Source organism: Malaclemys terrapin, chromosome 25 (genome assembly GCF_027887155.1).
Source record: "Malaclemys terrapin pileata isolate rMalTer1 chromosome 25, rMalTer1.hap1, whole genome shotgun sequence".
Taxonomy (NCBI): Eukaryota; Metazoa; Chordata; order Testudines; family Emydidae; genus Malaclemys; species Malaclemys terrapin.
In genome coordinates, this window is record NC_071529.1 from 14,538,384 (window position 1) to 14,560,549 (window position 22,166).

At 40.5% G+C, this 22,166-nt stretch overlaps 1 protein-coding gene and 1 pseudogene across 1 annotated transcript; both read right to left on the minus strand.

The window, feature by feature from the left end:
* Window positions 1-872: 872 nt before the first annotated feature.
* LOC128829349 (keratin, type I microfibrillar 48 kDa, component 8C-1-like) lies at window positions 873-12,342 on the minus strand (annotated as a pseudogene).
* Window positions 12,343-14,804: 2,462 nt separating this feature from the next.
* Window positions 14,805-22,166, minus strand: LOC128829203 (keratin, type I cytoskeletal 15-like). The gene is made up of 8 exons (XM_054014494.1): window positions 21,527-22,166; window positions 20,069-20,151; window positions 18,701-18,857; window positions 17,622-17,783; window positions 17,195-17,320; window positions 16,857-17,077; window positions 15,793-15,818; window positions 14,805-15,236 (listed from the first exon to the last, which is right to left on the minus strand). Exons 1-8 carry the CDS (start codon window positions 22,127-22,129, stop codon window positions 15,133-15,135), a joined length of 1,482 nt encoding a protein of 493 aa, XP_053870469.1. The 5' UTR covers window positions 22,130-22,166; the 3' UTR covers window positions 14,805-15,132.

The following is a 22,166-nucleotide window of genomic DNA, read 5'->3' on the forward strand; positions in this document are numbered from 1 at the left end:
ATTGCTGTCACCTTTACCCATTCTTGATGAAGCATCCTTACCAAAGAGACAAATACAGGAACATGATATAACACACTCTCATCCCGATTTCGCTGACTTGCACGGGATTTAAACTCCCCTTTGTAGAGGTTTCTCAGAACTAGCAAAGAGCTTTGACTTTTCTTTTTAAAATTCTTCCCAGGTCAGATTCCCGTTCAGAGGACATCTTCCTTCTTTTGTGTGTATACATCACTGCATATGTACAAGCTGTGTTGGGCACATAACATTTTAAATTGCTGAGGGCAATTTATCCACTTTTATAAAGAACTTCAGCATACTCAAATTAAAAACACTATTATCTAGTAAATACAGAATTATTGTTCTCTTTCTGAATTAAACTATTCTGACAGCAGATGGCACTAACAGCTAAGGTTTGTTTTCTGTTGTTTGCTGCACAAAATTAGTGATTGGTAGAAGTGAAGATTGCTTAGAATTGCTGGCCAGAAATTATAGCTATTTAGCTTAATCTAATCAAATGGGGATATGGTAAGGGAAAACGTGACTTCTTGGTATCCAGTATAACTTGTCACTGATAACACTCATATCAAGTCTGCTCAATGGGACTTCTGAGACTGACAGCTTTGTGGGTTAAGTCTAGTGTATGAAAGTTAAACTGCAGCCTTTCTGCTTCATACTCACTGTGGAGTCAGAACATGGCTAGCAGTGACGCTGATGGTTCACGAGACAGAATATACTCCATCTTACTCCATGATAGCAATACTGAGCTTTATACTGACACCAGTGACTGCAGTTCTCTTCATCCAGCAGGTTGAATCTCACAATTTGGCATCCAAGAGGACCATTTACTCACAATTTCGGTGCTCTATGTCAGATCAAAGGTCAGATAGCTCTTCCTCTACATTGCTCAACAGACGCAGGAGCTCCGGCAGCTGGTTGCTAGAATGAATTACTGTTTCTGCCAAGGTGCTTTGCAGAGCAGCGTTCTGAGATGAAAAAGGAACATGAATGTAAGAAATATTATTATTCGCACAGGACAAGTCCCGAGCAACCAATATTGCCTGTGCTTTTTCTGAAGTTTACAGACAGATGCAGTAAGTTCTGTTCACTTCTAAATGTCTGGTTTTATAGATTAGAAAATTCCAGATGACCTGTGATATACTTTGCTTCTAAGTACTTTTTATGAAGTTGGCCTGCCCTGCTGCACTTAATTGGGAGGCCCTCCCTCTTAAAATGTGGCTTATTTTGAGAATGGGATAAACATCTACTAAGGACTAGGCTGAGACAGGTGAACTATCCTTACTTGTGTCCAGTGTCTGATTTAAAATCCATGCCATCAGAGATGAATGACAAGTCCCTTATTCCCCTTGTGCTACAAAGCAACTTGTCAGCTAAAGGCTGGTTGCCATTTCAGTGTAAGACAATCCTCAGATATATAGATAAATATACAGCCACCAGTTATTTAGATCTTCTGCTGGAATACTGTGTCAGACATACCTGTTAATTCATTTTCAGAAATGTCAAAGGTATTGTGAGTGCTCTGAGTATTACACACCGTGCTGAGATGAGCCTGCAGGTCGATCTTTAGAGCAGAAACAGCATGTCCTAGCTAAGTGATTTTGGTCTGGCTGCACTGCATCTGTTGTCCACTGGTGATCACCTCTGTGTTCAGTTCCTCCATCTGAAATACAAATAAGGCAAAAGGAAACAGTCAGACAATGACAGGTTTCAGAGTAGCAGCCGTGTTAGTCTGTATCCGCAAAAAGAACAGGAGTACTTGTGGCACCTTAGAGACTAACAAATTTATTTGAGCATAAACTTTCCTGGGCTACAGCCCACTTCATCGGACGCATAGAATGGAACATATAGTGAGGAGATATATATACATACAGAGAACATGAAAAGGTGGGAGTTGCCCAACCAACTCTAGGAGGCTAATTAATTAAGATGAACTGTTGTCAGCAGGAGAAAAAAAACTTTTGTAGTGTAGTCAGACAATGGTGGCTCCACTTTACATGACAGTTGGGCATCCTTTGAGTTTGGAATTTTGTGGTGACTTGTCTGCCACAAAATACTCACCTGGGTGCAAGTACCAGTTCTAAACTCGACACCAGTTCTTCTCAGCTAAGTGTTGTACTGATATCTTATCTCCCCCTCGTTCAGATTGCATGCGGGGGTTGCATCCACTTCCATCCTGATTCTGTCACTGACCGACAGCAAAGTGGATTAGCTTCCAGTAGAGCTGGAAAAGTAAGAGAGTGAGTGTGATAAAGCGATCCATTCCGCTGACTACTCACCATATGCCTCTTAGAAAGGCAGCCAAGCCCCATAGAAATCAGAAATTAACCTTACATTCAGCTCTATTCAGTTCATTATGAATAAAAAACAAATAGGCAATATCTCATCTGTTTAGAGCATTCCACAAAATCCATTTTCCGGTGCTTAAACTGAATCATAGAATATCAGGGTTGGAACAGACCTCAGGAGATCATCCAGTCCAACCCCCTGCTCAAAGCAAAACAATCCCCAGACAGATTTTTACCCCAGTTCCCTAAATGGCCCCCTCAAGAATTGAACTCACAACCCTCAGTTTAGGAGGCTAATGCTCAAACCACTGAGCTATCCCTCTCCCCTCAATGAGGCAGCCATCTTTATCTCCCACCAGGAATTCATATATTTCATGGCCAGATAGGACCATTATGATCAGTTAGTCTGACCTGCATAACACAGGCCATAGAATTTGAATTCATCTAAAAAAAACCCCCAGATCTGTAAAAGACATGTTTCAGAGATCCTTAAAAATGCAAGGAAACCCAGAGGAGTGCTTCTGTAGAGGCTCCATTCTCCAGGGAGACCAATCGACTAATGATTCTGAAAGACCAAACACAGTGTTTTTTGAGTGGCTTTACTCTGATTTAGTAAATTTCATCTAGCGATGTCAAAATTCTCTACAAAGTGCTTGAATTTGGGTCAGTCCGGATATGCAAGGGGAGGTTCTATAGCTATTTATAGAAACTAACATTGGGACCCTTGCCTCTTATGTCTTGTGAAATCTACTTGGAAACACTGGGCCTGAACCTTTTGTCACAATGGAGTTATACTGATGTAAAACCAATGTAAGTGAGAGAAGAATCAGGCCGCTTCCATCCATTATTAGAGAACATGAATGGCTTTATTCAGAAGACCAGCAGTCCTCAAATGAACACCTTCTCCAGATGCTGGCAATCTCACCAGTTTTTACTTTGTCTGTAATATTCCTTTTTTAAGGAAAGATTATTTCAAAGAGTGTGGCAAGGTTATTTTGGCTTTATCTGGAGACCCTGAAGTATTTCTCATTAGATGTAGAAGCAACTGAAAGGGTCATCAAAAATTTGCAAATCTTCAACAGAACAGAAAACACACCTGGAATATAACAGAAATGTAGATCCATAGAACCATAGAAATGTTCTATGGGTAGGGACAGACCTCAAGAGGTCATCTAGACCATCCCCCTGCACTGAGGCAGGACCAAGTAAACCTAGACGATCCCTGACAGATGTTTGTCTAACCTGTTCTTTAAAAAACTGCAAAGATGGGGATTCCACAACCGCCCTTGGTAACTTATTCCAGTACTTAACTATCCTTATAGTCAGAAAGTTTTGCTAATATCTAATCTAAATCTCCTTTTCTGCAGATTACAGTGATTTCTTCTTGTTCTTCCTCTGTGAATGTGTAGAATGATTGATCACCATTTTCTTTACAACAGCCCTTAACATATTTTAAAAACTGCTATCAGGTCCTTCCTCATTCTTCTTTTTTGAAGACTGAACGTGCCCAGTTTTTTAACCTTTCCTCACCAATCAGGTTTTCTAACCCTCTTACCATTTTTATTGCTCTCCTCTGTACTCGCTCCAGTTTGTCCACATCCTTCTTAAAGTGTGGTGCCCAAAACAGTTACCTCCTTTGTTTCACATGCATGTTTTAAATATCGAGTAAACAATTTGTTCTGCTTTACCATTTTGTATATGTGGGCCTCTCATTCTACCATTATTTTGTTGAGGAATCTGCTGTGGAACCATTTTGCCCACTGAAATCATTTAAACCATACATACAGTGTCAAATGATTATGAAATACATACCAGAAACATACCGAAAGGAATGAATAACAAAGGGAACCTAATTTGCTGTGCGAGAGAAATAAGATTTATTAGAATATAAGGAAAAAAATTTCATTGCATCAAAGAAGATATAAAAGCACGTAGAATAAAAGACAGGAAACACAATACAAGAGAAGCCTTGAAAGCAAAAACATGCTAAAGTGAAAAGATCTTCAGCAAATTCCAGTGACCAGAAGTTCAGTTATAAGCCTTATTAGATTTCTTAGCAAAGGGTAGAGAGTATGTTTCTTTTCTCAGTTGCCAGGTCCCGTCCTTGTCTGGATGCTTCGAATCAGTATGTCTGGTGCTGGATATATTCAAATGCGGCAAATATTAGTGGAAATACAAGTTACAGATACACAGGGTAGACAGGCTGGAGCACACATTGGTGCACAGGGATTACAGTAGGATGGACCTGGGTTTGGTTCAATCATTGGCAGACAGGGTCTATAGTCAGGGAGAAAAACTGGTGCACAGATTGATTCTGATGCACAGGCTGGTTTGCAGATTGTTGAGCACATGGAGTTGTACTCTCTGGGTTACAGGGGTATTTCGGCAGCCTGGTAAAACGAAATATTTTTGGATAGATTTAATATGAGGTGAATAGACTTTACGGAAGTTAATGTGAACCATGAAAAGAAAGCAACAAAGAATATATAGTAAAACATTAAATCCAGAAAAATCTCAATTTTGACAAGTTAGATCCTTTTTCTTTTATATGTATAAAGTAAAAAATAATATAAGGCAATCAGACAATGTCATTGTGTGAAGTCTTGGAAGGCAAGGGGATTTTCCCTTGGAATAATTCACCTCGGCATTCAGGATAAATAGTTTTTTTTTTGCTGAGCCCAGTTACGAATGGTCATTGAGCATCACCAACAACACACAACTGGATCCCCCTGTTAGTGGAAGGGGCAAAGAAAGGAGTGGGGAAATATATGGGAGAATCAAAGGTGGAATTATGCAACTGGGGAAAATGGAGTGTGAAACACTATGAAACTATCAGCAATTGGAGACAGCAACTTCATCAGAAGGGTATGTGCTTTAGATAATTGAATGCCCCTTTCAGTTGATCCTTCATGCAACCATAAAACAATTCTTGAGAAAGCCTGAAAGATTTCCTAATAGGTACAGAAGATAAGCACTGGAATGGAAAGCTTCTTAATAAAGTATTGTTCAAGACTTAACACTTTTCAAATATACTTTCATGTCCTGTGAGTTTCAGGTACTGTGGATGGGTACCTACTGCCAATAGATTCAGATAGATGTACCTGGCTTAACCAGCAATCATTTTTGGTATACATAACTTGCAGTCCCCTCCTTCCAGCAGCCTGTAGTAAGCACTGATCTCACAATCCAGCTGATACTTGACAGGGACCTTATTTTATACCTGTGTGAAATACCTTTGCATGCTGTTGGCACTATATAAATAGAAAAGTAATAATATTAATTGATCCTCTTGTATGTGATTTAGAAAATTTGGACTGGCATAAGACCTTCTATGTACACTTAAGAAAATGTTGAAAGAACGAAAGAGAAACTGGTTAGATACATTACAAAAGTGAGAGGAAGCCTTTGAGGGGACCACATTTTCACACTTTTTTAAACTTTTTTTTCAACTGGAAAAATGTGTATATGGGTTGGGGGTGAGGGAAGGGCAGTAAGAAAGAGAGAAAAAGTAGTACTTCCAGTGGGGAAAAAAGGGAAAGAGTTTAAAAGAGGGACGGGGAGAGAAGTGGGAAACCCCCAAAATCAAGAGTTGAAACATTTCTCTTTTAAAGAACAAAAATTTTTAAATTTGATTTTGTTGTTCAAATTAAAATTTAAAATGAAACGAATATATATGTTTTATATTTGAATTTTCCATAAAAAATTACAGTTTTTGAAGAAAAAAAATTCCTTCAAAATGTTCTTGTGAGGAGAAACCCTGTTTTTGCACCAACTTTAGTGTGCAGTGACTCTGGAGACAAATGAAACATTCAGAGTGAGCACAGCCATAGATGTTAGAACTTACTGTATTGAGGGAAAGTTATGCAAGACACCAGATTTCTTTCTTACTCTTTATGAAAACTACCCGGTGATCATTGTCTTCCACATAGACAATCCACATCAGATGAGTATATGGGACTTCAGTTCACCCTTATCCAAAGGATTACTCCTCTAACAGTACAGTACCCCGTAATGTTGTACTGCATGGTCAGTATTTGTTATGAGCCCAGCCCTGGTGTGGGTCAATTGAAAAGGCAGTTGCTGAAATGTACTCTCTTGTTCTGGGAGCAGTTCTCTGTGCGCCCTCGTGTATTTCTTTGATATGAGTAAATCTTCATCATTTTATCTTGATACAGTCCTTTGAGTGCACAGAGGACCAGATTGTCACTGGCTCTTGTGTTATGGCTGAAGAATCAGAGTGGAAAAGTACAAGTATGCTTATATGTCTCATGGAGGGACCAGCCACATCTGCAGTGCCTGTGCTCTCTTGAGGGAGGGGATTGTTTCCTGCTAGTGTCCCTTGGATCTGATAATCTAACCCAAAAATGGCAGGGAAAAGGCAGAGTCATTCCTCCTTGTCCCCAAGCTGGCCAGCAGAGCTGGTTGGTCTGGAAGGTGAGTTCATGCAGTACCCTTCTTAAGGCGTAAAAGATGGTGCAGTGACACACTGCCACCCGGATTGGGCAATGAGATTCTCACATTCTGATCTAGAGTCAGTCACAGGTTGACCAAAATGCCAAACAATAATGAACCAATACAACCGGTTCAGAAACATTTCTTGTTACTGAAATATATCTTACTGATATTTATCAGATGTTTATTTTTCTTGCAATGAGAAAATATATTTCTTGTTTCATACTTTGAAAAGGAAATTGTATACATTTAATTGCTAAATTTAGCGTTTATTTTGCTTTGGAATTTTGAAGTGTTGGCTTTAATTTTTATTAGTGTTCACATTACAGTATTGTCTAGAGCCCCCAATTGGGCCCTATGTGAAATCAAATAAACTGTTTTCTATTTTGTGTGTATTCGATGAACAAAACAAACACACAGAAAGGAATGAATAGCAATGGTAACTAAGTTTTGCTGTGCCAAAGAAAGGAAGTTTATTAGAAAATTAACAAGGCAGCTTTAGACGGCCTTAGGCACTGAAACAGAATCGGAGACAGGAAATGCAATACAAGTGGCAACAAAAAAGCAGAAGAGTATGTTGAAATGGTAAGAAGTTCAGCACCTTCACGAGAATAGGACTGAGATTTGTAAAGCCAACTAGGGGATTTAGATACCCATTCCCATTAACTTCCCTTGGAAGTGTGCATCCAAAGCCATGAGGTGGCTATGAAAATCTTAGCCTAGGCTCTTCATGGTAAGTCTTGAGTATAGTGTATTTTCTCTACCACCGTTCTGTGTCTTTGTCTGGATGCCTCAAATCAGTGTTTCTGCTGCTGAGGATTTTCAAATACGACAGATTTTAGTGGTGACCCCAGGTTACTGATGAACAGGGACTGCAGCAGGCCAGAGCCAGGTTTGGTTCAACCATTGGAACACAGAGGCTGCAGTCAGGAGGAAAAGCTCATGCACAGATTGGTTCTGGTGCACAGTCTGGTTTGCAAACTGATGAGCAGATGGAGGTTGTACTCTCCGAGTTACAGGGGTAGTGAGGCAGCCTGGTAAAACAAAATCATTTTGGATAGATTTAATGTGAGGTGAATAGACTTTACAGAAATCATCGTGAAACAAAAAATAAGCAATGTGAAAAATGTACAATAAAATGCTATATAGTAAATCTAAATCTAGAGAACTCAACTTTGAGCCATTTGGATCCTTTCCTTTATATATCTGAAGTTTAAAAAAGGGAAAGCTGGGCTGTCTTGGAGTGCAAGAGGATTTTCTTTTATAATTCATTTTAAGGTTTGTCTACACTACAGCTGGAAGGTCGATACCCATGGAGGCTAAAAATAGAAGTGAAGGCACAAGGGGCTCGCTGCCTTGAGTATGATCCCATATGAGACCCGTACGTACCTGGGGCAGCTCGCCCTTCCTGCTGCTTGTATTGCTGCAGGTACATTTCTATTTTTCTTGTGATAGCTAGATCAGACCTAGAGTGGGTATTTGTACTCAAGCCGGAAATTACACCTTCCTGCCACAGGGCAGACATACCCTTAGAGGCATACCCTCAGCATCCAGGACAAGACTTCCTAATATGGACCTGCAGTCCTCTCCATCCAGGAGCCTCCAGTAAACACTGATTTCACAGTCCAGCTGGCACTTGGCATCCAGGAGGACCTTGTACTCGCAGTTTTGGGGTTCTATGTCAGATCAAAGGTCAGCTATTTGTGCCTCCCCACGGCTGATCAGGCACTGGAGCTCTGAGAGTTGGTAACTATAGCAAGTTTGTGTTTCTGCCAAGCTGTTTTACAGAGCAGCGTTCTGAGACGGGAAAAAATGTAAGTAAGAGATATTGTGATTCATGCAAGCTTGTAAATATGAGTACCTGGTGTTTGCCTGCGGCTTACAGACAAACCCACCTACTCCTGTTCAATTCTCAGTGTTCGGAATGTTCTAATCTATAAAAACGGATGACCTGTCATGTACCCTGTTTCTAACTACATCTTATGAAGAGTGTCAGAGTTGCAGCCGTGTTAGTCTGTATTCACAAAAAGAACGAGGAGTACTTGTGGCACCTTAGAGACTAACAAATTTATTTGAGCATAAGCTTTTGTGGGGGGCTGCCTCTCTTAAAATATGCCTTATTCTGAGAATGGAATAAACATCCACTAAAGACTAGGCTGAGAAAAGTGAACTTTTCTGTCTAATTTCAAATCCATCCCATGAGAGATGAAATGGCAGTGCCTTATTCTCCCTGTGCCCCAAAGCAACTTGTCACATATATGTCTGAAGGATGGTTGCAATTGCAGTGTAGCAAAACTCTCAGCTATACCAATAAATATACAGCCAACCGTTATTTTGGGCTTCCTCTACAGTGCTGTGTCATATATGCCTGTTAATTCATTTTCAGACATTCCAGAGATGTTGTGAGTGCTTTGAGTGTTACACACCATATTGGTTTGGGCCTGCAAGTCAATTTCCAGAGCCTAAACTGTGTGTCTTAGCTCAGGGACCCGTGTCTGGCAGCTCTGCAGCTGTTCTCCACTGGAGATCACCTCCTTATTCAGTTCCTCTGTCTGAAATACAAATAAGGTGAAAGGAAACAGTCAGACTGAGAAATGATGGCTCCAGTTTATAGGCAGCCGGGCACCCTCTGGGTTTGGAATTTGATTTTGATTTGTCTACCACAAGATACCCACCTGGGCACAGTACCAATCCTCAACTTCACACGGTTCTTTTCAACTAAGATCTCATACTGATATCTTATCTCTCCCAGGACCTTGTTTAGGTCACATGATGGAGCTGCATCCACCTCCACATTGATTCGGTCACCAAGCTAACTGCGAAGTAGTTTGGCTTCCTGAGGAGATCAAAGAGTAAGAGGTTGAACAATACAGAAAGGATCTTTTCCTCTTATTGATCACCAAGCACCCTCTGAAATTTTCCTGACCCTCTTCATGGTCTCTCCCTGCTCTCACTTTTCTATCAGAAATGACCCACATTTTCAGATATAATCTGGATAAATTGAAGAAATGGTCTGAAGTAAATAGGATGAAATTCAATAAGGACAAATGCAAAGTATTCCACTTAGGAAGGAAATGGGAAAGGACTGCCTAGGAAAGAGTACTGCAGAAAGGGATCTGGGGGTCATAGAAGATCACAAGCTAAATATGAGTCAACAGTGTAATGCTGTTGCAAAAAAAGCGAACATTATTCTGGAATGTATTAGCAGGAGTGTTGTAAGCAAGACATGAGAAGTAATTCTTCCGCTGTACTCTGCTCTGATTAGGCCTCAACTGGAATATTGTGTCCAGTTCTGAGCACCACATTTCAGGATGGATGTGGACAAATTGGAGAGAGTCCAGAGAAGAACAACAAAAATGATTAAAGGTCTAGAAAACATGACCTATGAAGGAAGATTGAAAAAAATTGGGTTTGTTTAGTCTGGAAAAGAGAAGACTGAGAGAGGACATAAGTTTTCAAATAAGTAAAAGGTTGTTACAAGGAGGAGGAAGAAAAAATATTTTTCTTAACCTTTGAGGATAGGACAAGAAGCAATAGGCTTAAATTGCAGCAAGGGAGGTTTAAGTTGGACATTAGGAAAAACTTCCTAACTGTCAGGGTGGTTAAGCACTGGAATAAATTGCCTGGGGAGTTTGTGGAATTTCCATCATTGGAGATTTTTAAGATCAGGTTAGACAAACACCTGTCAGGAATGGTCTAGATAATTAGTCCTGCCTCAAGTGCAGGGGACTGGACTAGATGACCTCTCGAGGTCCCTTCCAGTTCTATGATTCTATGATTCCTTGCAAATCTTGAGGGAGCCAAAAGATGGAATAAGGCCCTGAAGCTGAAACAAAAGATGTTGGACAACTTCATTGATATGGAAATTTTGCTCAGTCACACTAACAGGGATGTGGGCTGAGACTCATATACAAATGAAGACTTTGCATTTTGAAGGATTACCCTAGTTCAACTATATGATGTTTGAGCCAACCATGACATGAAGGAAACCATCACCAGAGTAGTGAGGCAGCATAGTCAGTTGAAAACTGAGCTTATGTGACTGGGTCATGGTAAAACAGATAGGGAATGACAAGAAGCCGGGTACACACTAGTTGATCAAACCCATTTGACAATTAATACTGCTTCACTACTGCAGTCTTACTCACCAGAAGAAGATGGAGACAGATTTCTCATAGCTGTTGACTAAGGTGGAGAAAGCTGTACAGAAGTCCTGGAATATTGAGAGGGCAAAGATAGCTGAGAAGCAAAAATGAAATGTCATTGATATGCTCTATGAGAGAAAGTGAGAGCCATAAATATATTCTCAAAGAACCATGAAAAAGAACTGACAAATAAATATAGGGGTATGTCAGCCCGGTGGATGCAAAGAAAAAGTTGCAGTGGGGGAGGTTTAGGTTGGATATTAGGAAAAACTTTTTCACTAGGAGGGTGGTGAAGCACTGGAATGGGTTACCGAGGGAGGAGGTGGAATCTCCTTCCTTACAGGTTTTTAAGGTCAGGCTTGACAAAGCCCTGACTGGGATGATTTAGTTGGGGATTGCTTTGAGTTGCTTTGAGCAGGGGGTTGGACTAGATGACCTCCTGAGGTCCCTTCCAGCCCGGATATTCTATTATTCTATTCTGAGATTCTATGAAAAAGACTTGGAACAAACCAGTCTTGCAAAAATACAAAGCTAAACCTAAAAGTAGAATGAGATCAATGGAAGAACGTGAATGAATTGCACCAAAACAGATACAATTAGTAATGGAAAATGAATGTTGCTGAAAATATTGAGAACTGCAGAAGCACACTCAGATTTACTAGAGAAAATAAATATTGTTCAAAAGATACATTGTGTTCTAAAAGCAGCTAGAATAAAAGCCACTGGGGTCAGAATAGTGCAAGACATCTTGTCTCAGAAACAATTAAATTGAGTCTGTTTTTACAAAGCAAAGAAAATACCATGGTTAGAGGGCAAAATTAGATTTGATTCCTTTACTATCTTATGCTTTATTGGAAAATACCTAGAAAATAAAAGGAAAGCTACAGTGCTGTAGTGGTGGGACATCAAATCTATACACAAGTGCATGACCAGCCCAATAAGAGGTGAGAACACTGAGAATACTACACAAGTTAAATGATGGAAAGGGGATGGGGAGAGAGCAAAGAGGAGGGAGACGTACTGTGCTGTTGAAATATATTAACTTGAAAAATTGTATATGCTTCTGAGTGTCCGGGAGTTAATGGTGTACCTTCTGTATGATTGCTTGGACTGGTCCCTCACCGTGGGCTGGCAAGGGCTAATAGCATTTTGATTGCGGTGTGATCAGGTCCTGCAGGAGGGAATGCTGTTACTTTATATCAGTCCTTCTGGTTGATTGAGAGATAGTGTTGAGGGATGTACTGCTGACACTTTGGAGGAGTTGTAAACAAGGAGACAAATGGGAAAATAAGCTAATGGGGCTGGCAACCAGGAGAGGATTTTGATTGCTAAATCAATCAGAATCCCATAGAAACAGCGATAGACAGATGGTGGGGACAGTATTATCACAGCACAGTATCAAACCCAGACTGGGCAGTCCAAATGCCACTTACCGAACCCATGCCCAATTAATGAGAGTTATTGTTTAGGTCTGATGAAAGGTCCCTTTGATGATGCAATAAAAATAACATTACAGTGGCAAAACTTAGTGTGATAAGTCCTGACTTATCTAAACCTTTTAGTACTGGCTGACTCACCATAAAATGGCTTGTTGAGACATCAAGTTACCCTATGCCATCTTGGGATCTGAATTTATACTGTTACATTTGATTAAAATTTCTTTTGAACCTTTGCGGAGTTGTTCATTATTCCATCTGTCTATAAAAACAGTGTTTTTATAGCAATCTCTTCTCCAAGGCATACAAGTAAATTACATGCATTAATGGCTGATCTGCAATTCACTGTTTTTCATTAAGACAAAATGGTTCTTTGTACTTACCCTAAGTTTTTTACCAAAGTTGGTTTCCGATTTCCATATAAATCAGTCTATTATTTTACCGGTTTTCTGTCCCAAACCTCATACTCATGATGGAGAGGCTAAATTACACACCACTAGATGTTAGAAGAGCTCTATCATTTTATTTAGACAGGACTAAACAATTTAGACAGTCCTTAAAATTGTGTATTGCTTATGAAATGAAGAACAAGGGGAAAGCTATTTTTGTACAAACACTTTCTCAATGGGATAGATTAGGTAGTTATGAAGATTATAATTTGAAGGCGGTACCCATTCCTGAAGGGATTAGAAAGCATTTGATTACAGCAAAGGCAGTCTGTAGGGCTTGACACTTTCCTCTAGTAAAGATATGTAGAGCAACACAGTGGAGTTCTGTTCAGACCTTTACTAAACCTTATTCCTTAGATTTGGAATCTAGATCTGATGCAAAATTTGGCAAGGCAGTCTCTGATGTAGTGTACAAACCCTACACTGAGGCTGAGTCAAGGAAAAGGCTGGAGCAGTACTGGGCCAGGAAAGGTACTACTTAGGTACTACTCATGAGCATGGTCCTGGGGAAAGGAGCAGTATATGGAGAGCTCCAGCAGTGTAGGCAAGGGGAAGGAGAGAAGCCATTTCCTGGAGGACCACTGCCCTGCAACAGTAAGAAAAGGAGCCCCTTACTGAGGCGGTCCAGCAGTTAGTCTTTCCCTCCTTCCTTTTAGACATCACCCAAGAGGTAAGGAGAACTGCATGCAGGGGTACCAGAGAGTCACCTGCATCAGCCCTGGGCCTGTGAGGTTTGAAACAATGGACTATAATTTAACAGCAGCCATGCCCCAAACTAGTGCATTGGGTGTGGTAGGACATGGCCCAGGGCAAGATGTGCAGGAGATGGGTCTCACATATGCCATCCCATGCTATCACACCTTCAGGGCCCTGGGCTGGGATCCAGCAGAGCAGGAGGGCCTGGGTCCCCCTACCAACCCCAAATTTTCCTACACCAGCCCTAGGATGGGCAGGATTAGGGGATTCTCAGCAAAGAAGCTGATCCAGGGAGCTCAGAACACATTGAACTAAAAGGGAGACTGGAGCAGCAGGCTCTCACTACTAGGCCTGCTGACTGAACAGCCAGCCCTGCGACACAGTCCTTCAGTCCTTGTATAATTAGGACAATCAAAGGAGGAAAGGAGGTTACTTACCTATAACCGAGGTTCTTCGAGGTAGACTCTGTGTAATCACAGACCCCACCCGCCTTTCTCCACTACCTCAGAGTCCTACTTTCCTATTTCAACTCTCCAAATGACATTATAGGGAAAAGGAACTTCCTGGTCTAAAAGGGCATGTCTGTTTCTCCTTTTCAGGAAGTAATGAAGACTCCATATGAAAAGGTGCTAAGCAGGGCTTCAACTGTTTGGAGGTGGTTATTATATTTGTCCTATTGTGTCCCTAGTAAGCCATGACATAAATGTTTAGTTCTTTAAATCTTTCCTCATAAATCAGTCTGTCCAGTTCCTTGATCATTTTTTTCTTATCCTTCCAGTTTCTGGATATCGTTCCTCCACTGAACTGGTGCCTAAAGGTATATCCCAGGTGCAATCTCAATATTACAGGTGTAAGCACTGGAGATCAAGGGACTATTGCCTTCTTGCACCAGGACCTAGTGCCTGTATGTATGCAGCCCCAAATCATACTGACATTTTGCTTCCAAATCACATTATAAACTCATGTCTAGCTTGCTCTCCTCTATCACCCGTCTCTGTAAGCTTTACTGCTCTCCAGGGTTCTCCCTCACCTTCACTATCTGTATTTTAGATGATTTTCCCCAGATGTATTAACTGTAGCCTAATTTTGTTTTATTTCTGCCCATGTATTATTAGGAGTAGTGTTGGGAACTTAATAGTATATAGAATTATTCATATCTCAGTTACTCCAAAAGCTGTTCAGAATTAGAGACAATTGCAGGCTGATGTCTGATGATAGTAATTTGGTTTGGATTGTCCTGGACACGTGACATGGGTGCCACATCTAACACACAAAACCATGTTGCTGATTATGAAAAAATTTTAAACAAAAACTCAACATACATTTATTTCAAGCCAGGAGAGAAATTTTATTATCCAGACTCATACAATGCAGTAAAGCGGCTGGTATGCAGTAAAACGAGCCCTTCACCTCAGGATTTAAGAACAGATAGTCAATGTAAAAGACAGAGAGGAAATTATAAGAAAGACACCAAGCTGTTGTGCACTTTTGGATTACACTGGTATGACTATATAATTATCATTTCCTTTTGGAATTTTCTCGTGTGCGTACTGAACAGATTCCTTGTTACTCTGTTTCATGATTCCCCTCTCAGATGCCTGCTGTGGTTAGAACTGGTACAATACAGGTGGTCTCATGTGGGTGAAGGGAATCAGTATTTCCTTTCGTGGGTCGAAATTACTTTTCCATCGACTGAATCTTCCACACTGATGCGAACCTTACTGCTGCTGCTGCTGCTGATGCTGCTGAGGGATGCTGTGATGAAGAGAATGGGAAACAGTAATTACAACTGGGGAAATAAATATACATTCATGGAACACTGAAGAATCCTGTTTTTCTCCCACTAGACGCTTCCTTCACTGATCATACACACAGCCCTGCCTCTTCTCACGACATTAGACTGTCACAGTCTTGAAATATGAGGATCATGAGATCTAAGTAAAGCTTACGTAATTTCCATATGAAAATTACATATCAAAATTGGCTGTACCTTACTGTTGGTATGACTCAGCAGAAGCCGATCAAGGGACACCCAGCTCTCCATAATTATTTAGATTTCAGAGATATGAGTACAAGTGATCAGTTTGCTAGACCAGGGATAAAATAATTTTGGTCCTAAAAAGCTGTGGGGGCTATGGAGACAGTATGATCAATCTTTGGGGGGAGAAATGGAGATACTGTCTGTAATCCCTCTAGTCAATAGAGGATGGGCTTGTTCAGTTCTATTTTGCCACAAGGATGGTGGTTGCATCCACCAACCTCACTACTAAATGTATTTTATTTCCCCTCTTTATTTCAAAATCCTCCTTACCATCCTTAGGGGTCCATCCCGACAGCCTGTGGAAGAGAAGAGATATGGGATTAAACTAATGAGTCCCACTGCAATTGTGCACTGTGCAGCAGATTCAATCCTACTGATGTAGTCTGACCACTGCACGGCCTCTAAGTTGGAACATGCACATTTTGTGTACAAAAGATCGACTGTGAAAAACTGCAGCTGCGAAATGGAGGTCCTTTTGAAAACGTGGCCCTTCAGTGACCATTCAGTAGTTAGAGAGTTTGGGTTGTTATTGATCTGATTGCGTATCCTCTTTGGCATATTCTGAAGGTCCAGTAACAGTAAAGAACGTGAAGAGCAACCAGTACAGTTGTAGCCCTTTAGATTCCTATTTCCATTCTTGACATTTCTACATTTTTACTTCTCTTAACATTTCATTATTTACACAAATAAAAACTAAGAGCCGACTTCCCCCTCCAAAATAGTGCTTCAGGGCACACCCAAATGTCTGACTAGCATTAATGCCAGTTCCGTATGTGGATCAGAGATGGGAATAGTCCCCAACAAGGGAAAAGTTTATTTAAGAAGTGTTCTACACCCTGGAAACATGAGGAAATGGCTTAGAATTACACCGTATAACAGTGCATATTTTCATCTTTCTATGGAGGAACCAGGGGTGTGACATTTACATGAGTAGTGAGAAGAGACTTTAATAGATGGTTCTACGCTAATGGCCATGATTCCCATGCAGCAAGAAACATGCAGGACCTTTATCTATTGCTCATCTTGTAGCTCATCTTAGTTAATATGAGTGCATTCCCACTTCATAATTAAAATTTTCATTATCAGCTCATTTGCCTTTGAAGATGGACTTGCATTTTGGCAGCCTTTGGGGTTTTCCTGGACACCTATTGGCACCCACATTAGGCCCAGTAGCCAGTCAGTACAATTCAGAAATCTGCAGTAGTCCTGGTTGTAATGAGGCTCAAGTTCACCTAATTTCAGGGCAGATTCCATACGTTACTGTTATAACATATGCCATGTTAACAAGATGATGTAATTGCCATTAGGGTTTTATTTTGGACATAGTTACATACTCGGAGTCCTGGCCTTCCAACAGACGGCGGTAAGTGGCAATCTCCTGCTCTAATCTGGTTTTGATGTCCAGGAGCATCCTATACTCTTGGTTCTGCCGTTCCATGTCACATCGAAGCTCTGCCAGTTGCTCCTCAATGCTGGTGATCATGGCCTGAAGTTGTGCTAGCTGTGCACAGTATCTTCCTTCTGTTTCTGCCAAGTTGGCTTCCAACCCAGCTTTCTAATATAAAACAAAGTTAAAGTGGGTTATTATGCAGATTCATTCCGTAGTAGAGCAAGAGATCAAAGGGAGGCATGCGCTAATAGTGACTTATTGTGGCATGGAACAGCCACATACCATGCTGAGCTGGGATTGGAGTTCTATTTCCAGGCCCTGCATTGTGCGTTTCAGTTCTGTAATCTCACTCTTGCTGGTATGGATCTGTTCAGTACTGGTGGCTACTTCACGGTTCAGCTCCTCAGTCTGGAAGAAAAACAAATACAATAAAAATCAAATGCAAATTGGATTGCCAAATGTTTTATTTCCCAAAAGGAAAGTACCATTCTGATCACCGTCATGGTGCTGCTTGCTTTGTATCTGAATCTAAGCAATGGTCCAATGGTGAAAAGAGGAATAATGTCTAAAATCTTGGTAGGTGTATCAGGGCTCTTAGCTTCTTACCGAATGCAGAAACTGATCAGCAAATGCAGTAGTGTTGCAAAGAAACTGGGGCCATGATGAGCTGCTAATGCATCAATTTATTTGTTCATTAGGATAGCCATACCTGTTTATAGAACCAGGCCTCAGCATCTCGACGGTTCTTATCAGCCAGTATTTCATATTGCTCTCTCATCTCAGACAGGATACTGGTGAGATCAACCCCAGGAGCAGCATCCATCTCTACGCTGACCTTTCCACCCATCTGATTGCTGTATTCTTTCATTTCCTACACAGACAGAAGGACACAAAAGACGTTATAGTTTCTTCCCTTGTACACTTTCTGCCCTCAGCAATCCATATAGCGTAATTGGGAAACGTGTGGTTTGAGTTATGGTTATTACACACCTCACTGCCTGCTAGCCCTTAATTCCCCATTTCATTTTAAATGGGCTCCTACAGCATGTGTAAATCCCTTACGCTTAATAATCTGTCCCAATTTGTAATTAGCTCAGACACTGATTTCCTTCCCCAGACTTGAAGATGAGCTCTGAGAAGCTTGAAAGCTTGTGCCTTTCTCCAACAGAATTTGGTCCAATAAAAGATGTTACCTCACTACCTTGATACAGGTTGCAACATCCTCTGTTAAATTAGAAGTTTTTATTTTCTTTCCTTATATAGAATTTAACTTTATTATGTATAATTTCTATTGCATGTATTATAACTTTAATATCTTAACTCATGGGTTCTTTAACAGTTCCTTTTCATGAAGAAATTTATTCAGACACTGAATTTTTGTTTGCTTATGTGGTTGGAGCTGAAATTTTTAAATGAAATATCTTGATTACTGTGGATTGATGTTTATCTATGTATGTGATCTTTTTTTAAATAACATGTCTGGAAAAGGCATATTTTGTTTCTAAATGAATGGGAACATTTCATATAACAAATATTGTTATCTATGGAATAATTTAAAAATTTCTGACCGCATGCTCATGCATGTCAAAGCAGGTACACAACTCACATCTTTAACACAGTTTGGAATCAGAGGGATGTTAGCCTGGGGAGCCCTTTGGATTTGTTTTAAGTTTAAAGATATTTTATAAATCATCCAGTTGTGAAACTATCATTCCTTGGGGTATTTTTTAATCCCAAACTGAATTCTAAATGTGGATGGTTCTCCCCACTCCATGTTTGAGCACTCACTTCCTCATGGTTCTTCTTGAGGAAAGCCAACTCTTCCTTCAGGTTTTCAATCTGCATCTCCAGGTCAGCTCTGGACAGAGTCAGCTCATCCAAGACTCTACGCAGGCCATTGATATCAGCCTCAACGCTCTGGCGAAGGAACAACTCATTCTCATATCTGCAATTAAAAAAAAGAAACAGACATTTGAAAACACATAGCTTTGTATCCTATGTAATTATAAAAACAGGGAATCTTATGCCCGTTGTGTCAGAGAGGAACAGGACAACAGCAATGTAAAGTCAGAAGAGAGACCAAAAATAGTAATCTAGAATGTTTGTTCCAATTTTAAAGTATGCTATGCAAAAATTTGTGAGATAGCCATCTTGGTTCTTTGTTGACATTTGACAACATCATACCACCAAATAAGTTGGCATTTTTGGCAATCCCAAGATACCAGCACCTAGTTACAACAGTGATTAGTACTATAAGACAGACTGACAGACAGATCAGGATTTAGGTGCAATGCCAGAACTGTGTGTGGGAACTTACAAAATGCCCACCTACTGGGTTATCAGGCTGGTGCTCATAAGCAGTAAGAAAATCACCATATTTAAAGAGGAAAACTTGAAAATAACAAATGTATTTGGACTTGAACTAGATTTCTGAAGTACAGATAAATATGAGCTTTATGGGTTTGTATAACTAGAGTGGGCTATTAACATCTATAAAAAAGATAATGGACAATCCAGTTTTAGTGACCTCTCAGTTATGAAGAAAGGCATATGTTGTTAGCTTTGCCCAGGGCGCTTGGTGAGAAAATATAATCCTGGAGCTACTTCATTGTAAGAGAAAGTAGTTGGTGGCATCTTGGCATCTTGACAGCAGACAAGCTCATTTCAACAGCGTCCCTGAATTTCAGTAGTACAGTCACTCTTTGGCTTTCCTGTCTGGCTTTCCTCTCCTAATGCTTACATCCTCTGAGAGAGAATGAGTACAAGAAAGAGATTATCCCCCCATCCTATCATGCCACTTCTAGCTGAAAGCAAATTCAGACCCTTTCTCATTTTAATATCTTTAAGTGATAATTTTTTCAGTGAGAATGAACTGTACAAAAAGTTAATAACAGTATAGAAGTTAAGACATGAGGTATCACAAAACAGGAAAGCATCTTGATTGGCTTGGTGTCATTGCTGATAAAGTTTCTTCTCCCATTTCTTCCTTTAGCATATCTATTCTTTTGCCAGGATTTTCTCTTGTAAATTCTAAGGGAGAAAATTCCATCCCTAAACTTGTGAGCAGTGTTTGGGAATCCATACTCTCTGCTACTATGATGAGATGTTCAGCTTCAGAAATATTCATTTGAGACAGTGAGAGCAAAATTAACTTACTTCAGTCTGAAATCATCTGCAGCCAGCCTAGCATTGTCAATCTCCAAAATGACTCTGGAATTGTCAATAGTAGCTGCAAGAATCTGGCAATTGGGAGACAGAAGAAAGATTCCTGTGAATAATGGTGAAAAATCACTGTACGGGGGGGGCAAACTTTTTAGCCTGAGCGCCACATCTGGGGATGGAAATTGTATGGTGGGTCATGAATGCTCACAAAATTGGGGGTTGGGATCCGGGAGGGAGTGAAGACTCCGGCTGAAGGTGTGGGCTCTGGGGTGGGGCCAGGGATGAGGGGTTTGGAATGCAGGAAGGGGCTGTGGGCTGGGGGTGGAGCAAAGGGGTTCAGAGTATAAGAGGGGGCTCTGGGCTGAGTCAGGGGGTTGGGGTGTGGGAGGGGTTAGATAGTTGTAGATAATAGATAGTTACTGAGACATGTAAAGCAGTAAAGAAGGGAGAAGGATTGGATCTGGGTGATAAATCATTAATCAAAACACGATTTATGGATTCCAAAAAACACATTTCATTATATCACCCTTACCCCACACCATACTATTCATAGCTTATACATGGAAAAATTAAAAAAAGCTAAACATTATTCATATTCTAAACGTGGACCCGGGAGCTGAGTGTAGAACAGAGATCTTGAGGTTTATCTGGAGCAAGTGTGGGTGTGTCAGACTGGAATTAGACAGCTTGATTTTCCCTCTCCTTCCTATTCATGTAATCTCTCAGTTCATGCAATTAATGGCAACAAATTCCAACCCTTTCATTCTCTGGGCTAATGTTCTTAAGATAAAAAATGAAATAAGAATTAAAACTGACAGCACATTATTACCCTGTACAGTTCTGATGGCAACAGAATATTGAAACATTCTCCTTGCCAAAATGTGTATGAAATAATCAACTCAAAATATAAATCTAACTTTTCATAAGCATGTTTCTCTCGTTTTAAATTTATTCTGTGGTACTTTTGTACAAATTTTATAATCCTTATAAATTAATTACACTGGGAAGTTAAACTGTACGTTCAATTCACACCTAGGGTAAATGGAAAATAAACTTACACAATACAATATTTCACCTTACCTTTGCCCTGGAGACTTCCTTACTTTTGAAGGCCATGGTTTATACTTTGTTACATTGTTTAATATTTGATTGATTTACAATTTATGGATAAACTTTAATGTATTGTGTCCCATTTTGTTATTGTCTTAGAGCTTTCAATTAACATAAAAAAAAGCCTCCATTTTCAGTGTGAGACTTTTATTTCAATACAGTAAACAGCAATAGCTGTTCCCTTCTTTTCTGCTGGAGTGTTTTTATCCACAATGCATTTACTTTTTTGGCAAGAAATTATGACTTTGTAATTCTTTCTAATTGGTTTAAAAAGTTGGAATGTGCAATTCACTAATAATAACAAATTGCTATAACAATCCTTTCTAAATATGAATGACATACCTTGTCTCGGAGTTCATCAATTATCTTGTAATAAGGACTGTAGTCACGGTCTGGACTAGTGGGACCTTGCTTCTGATACCAGTCTCGGATTTTGATCTCTAGATCAGTATTTGCTTGCTCCAGAGCTCGCACCTTGTCCAGATAGGACGCCAGACGATCGTTCAGGTTCTGCATAGTTACCTTTTCGTTTCCAGATAGGAGGCCTCCATCACCACCACCCAAGCCACCACCAAAGTCATAAACACCACCGAAGCCGCCACCAGCACCTCCTCCAAAGCCGCCACCAGCACCTCCTCCAAAGCAAGCACCAGCATCTCCTCCAAAGCCAGAATAAAAGCCACTACTTCCTCCATAGCCCCCACCCAAGCCAGAACCATATCCAGCCCCATAGCTACTGCCCAAGCCACCACCATATCCACCTCCAGAGGAGACGTACCTAGCGGAAGAGACAGAAACACCCCTGCCACCAGATCCTCCATGGATACTTGGGGCTCTGTAGGATCCTCCCATTCGGACTGAAGAAACACGAGAGGAGCCACCGCCCCCAATCCCCAGACCACCACCATAGTTAGAAGAGGAGCTCTGCATAAAGGAAGTAGCCATGACAGCAGCGCTGAAGGATCCGGTGTCAGTTACTCAG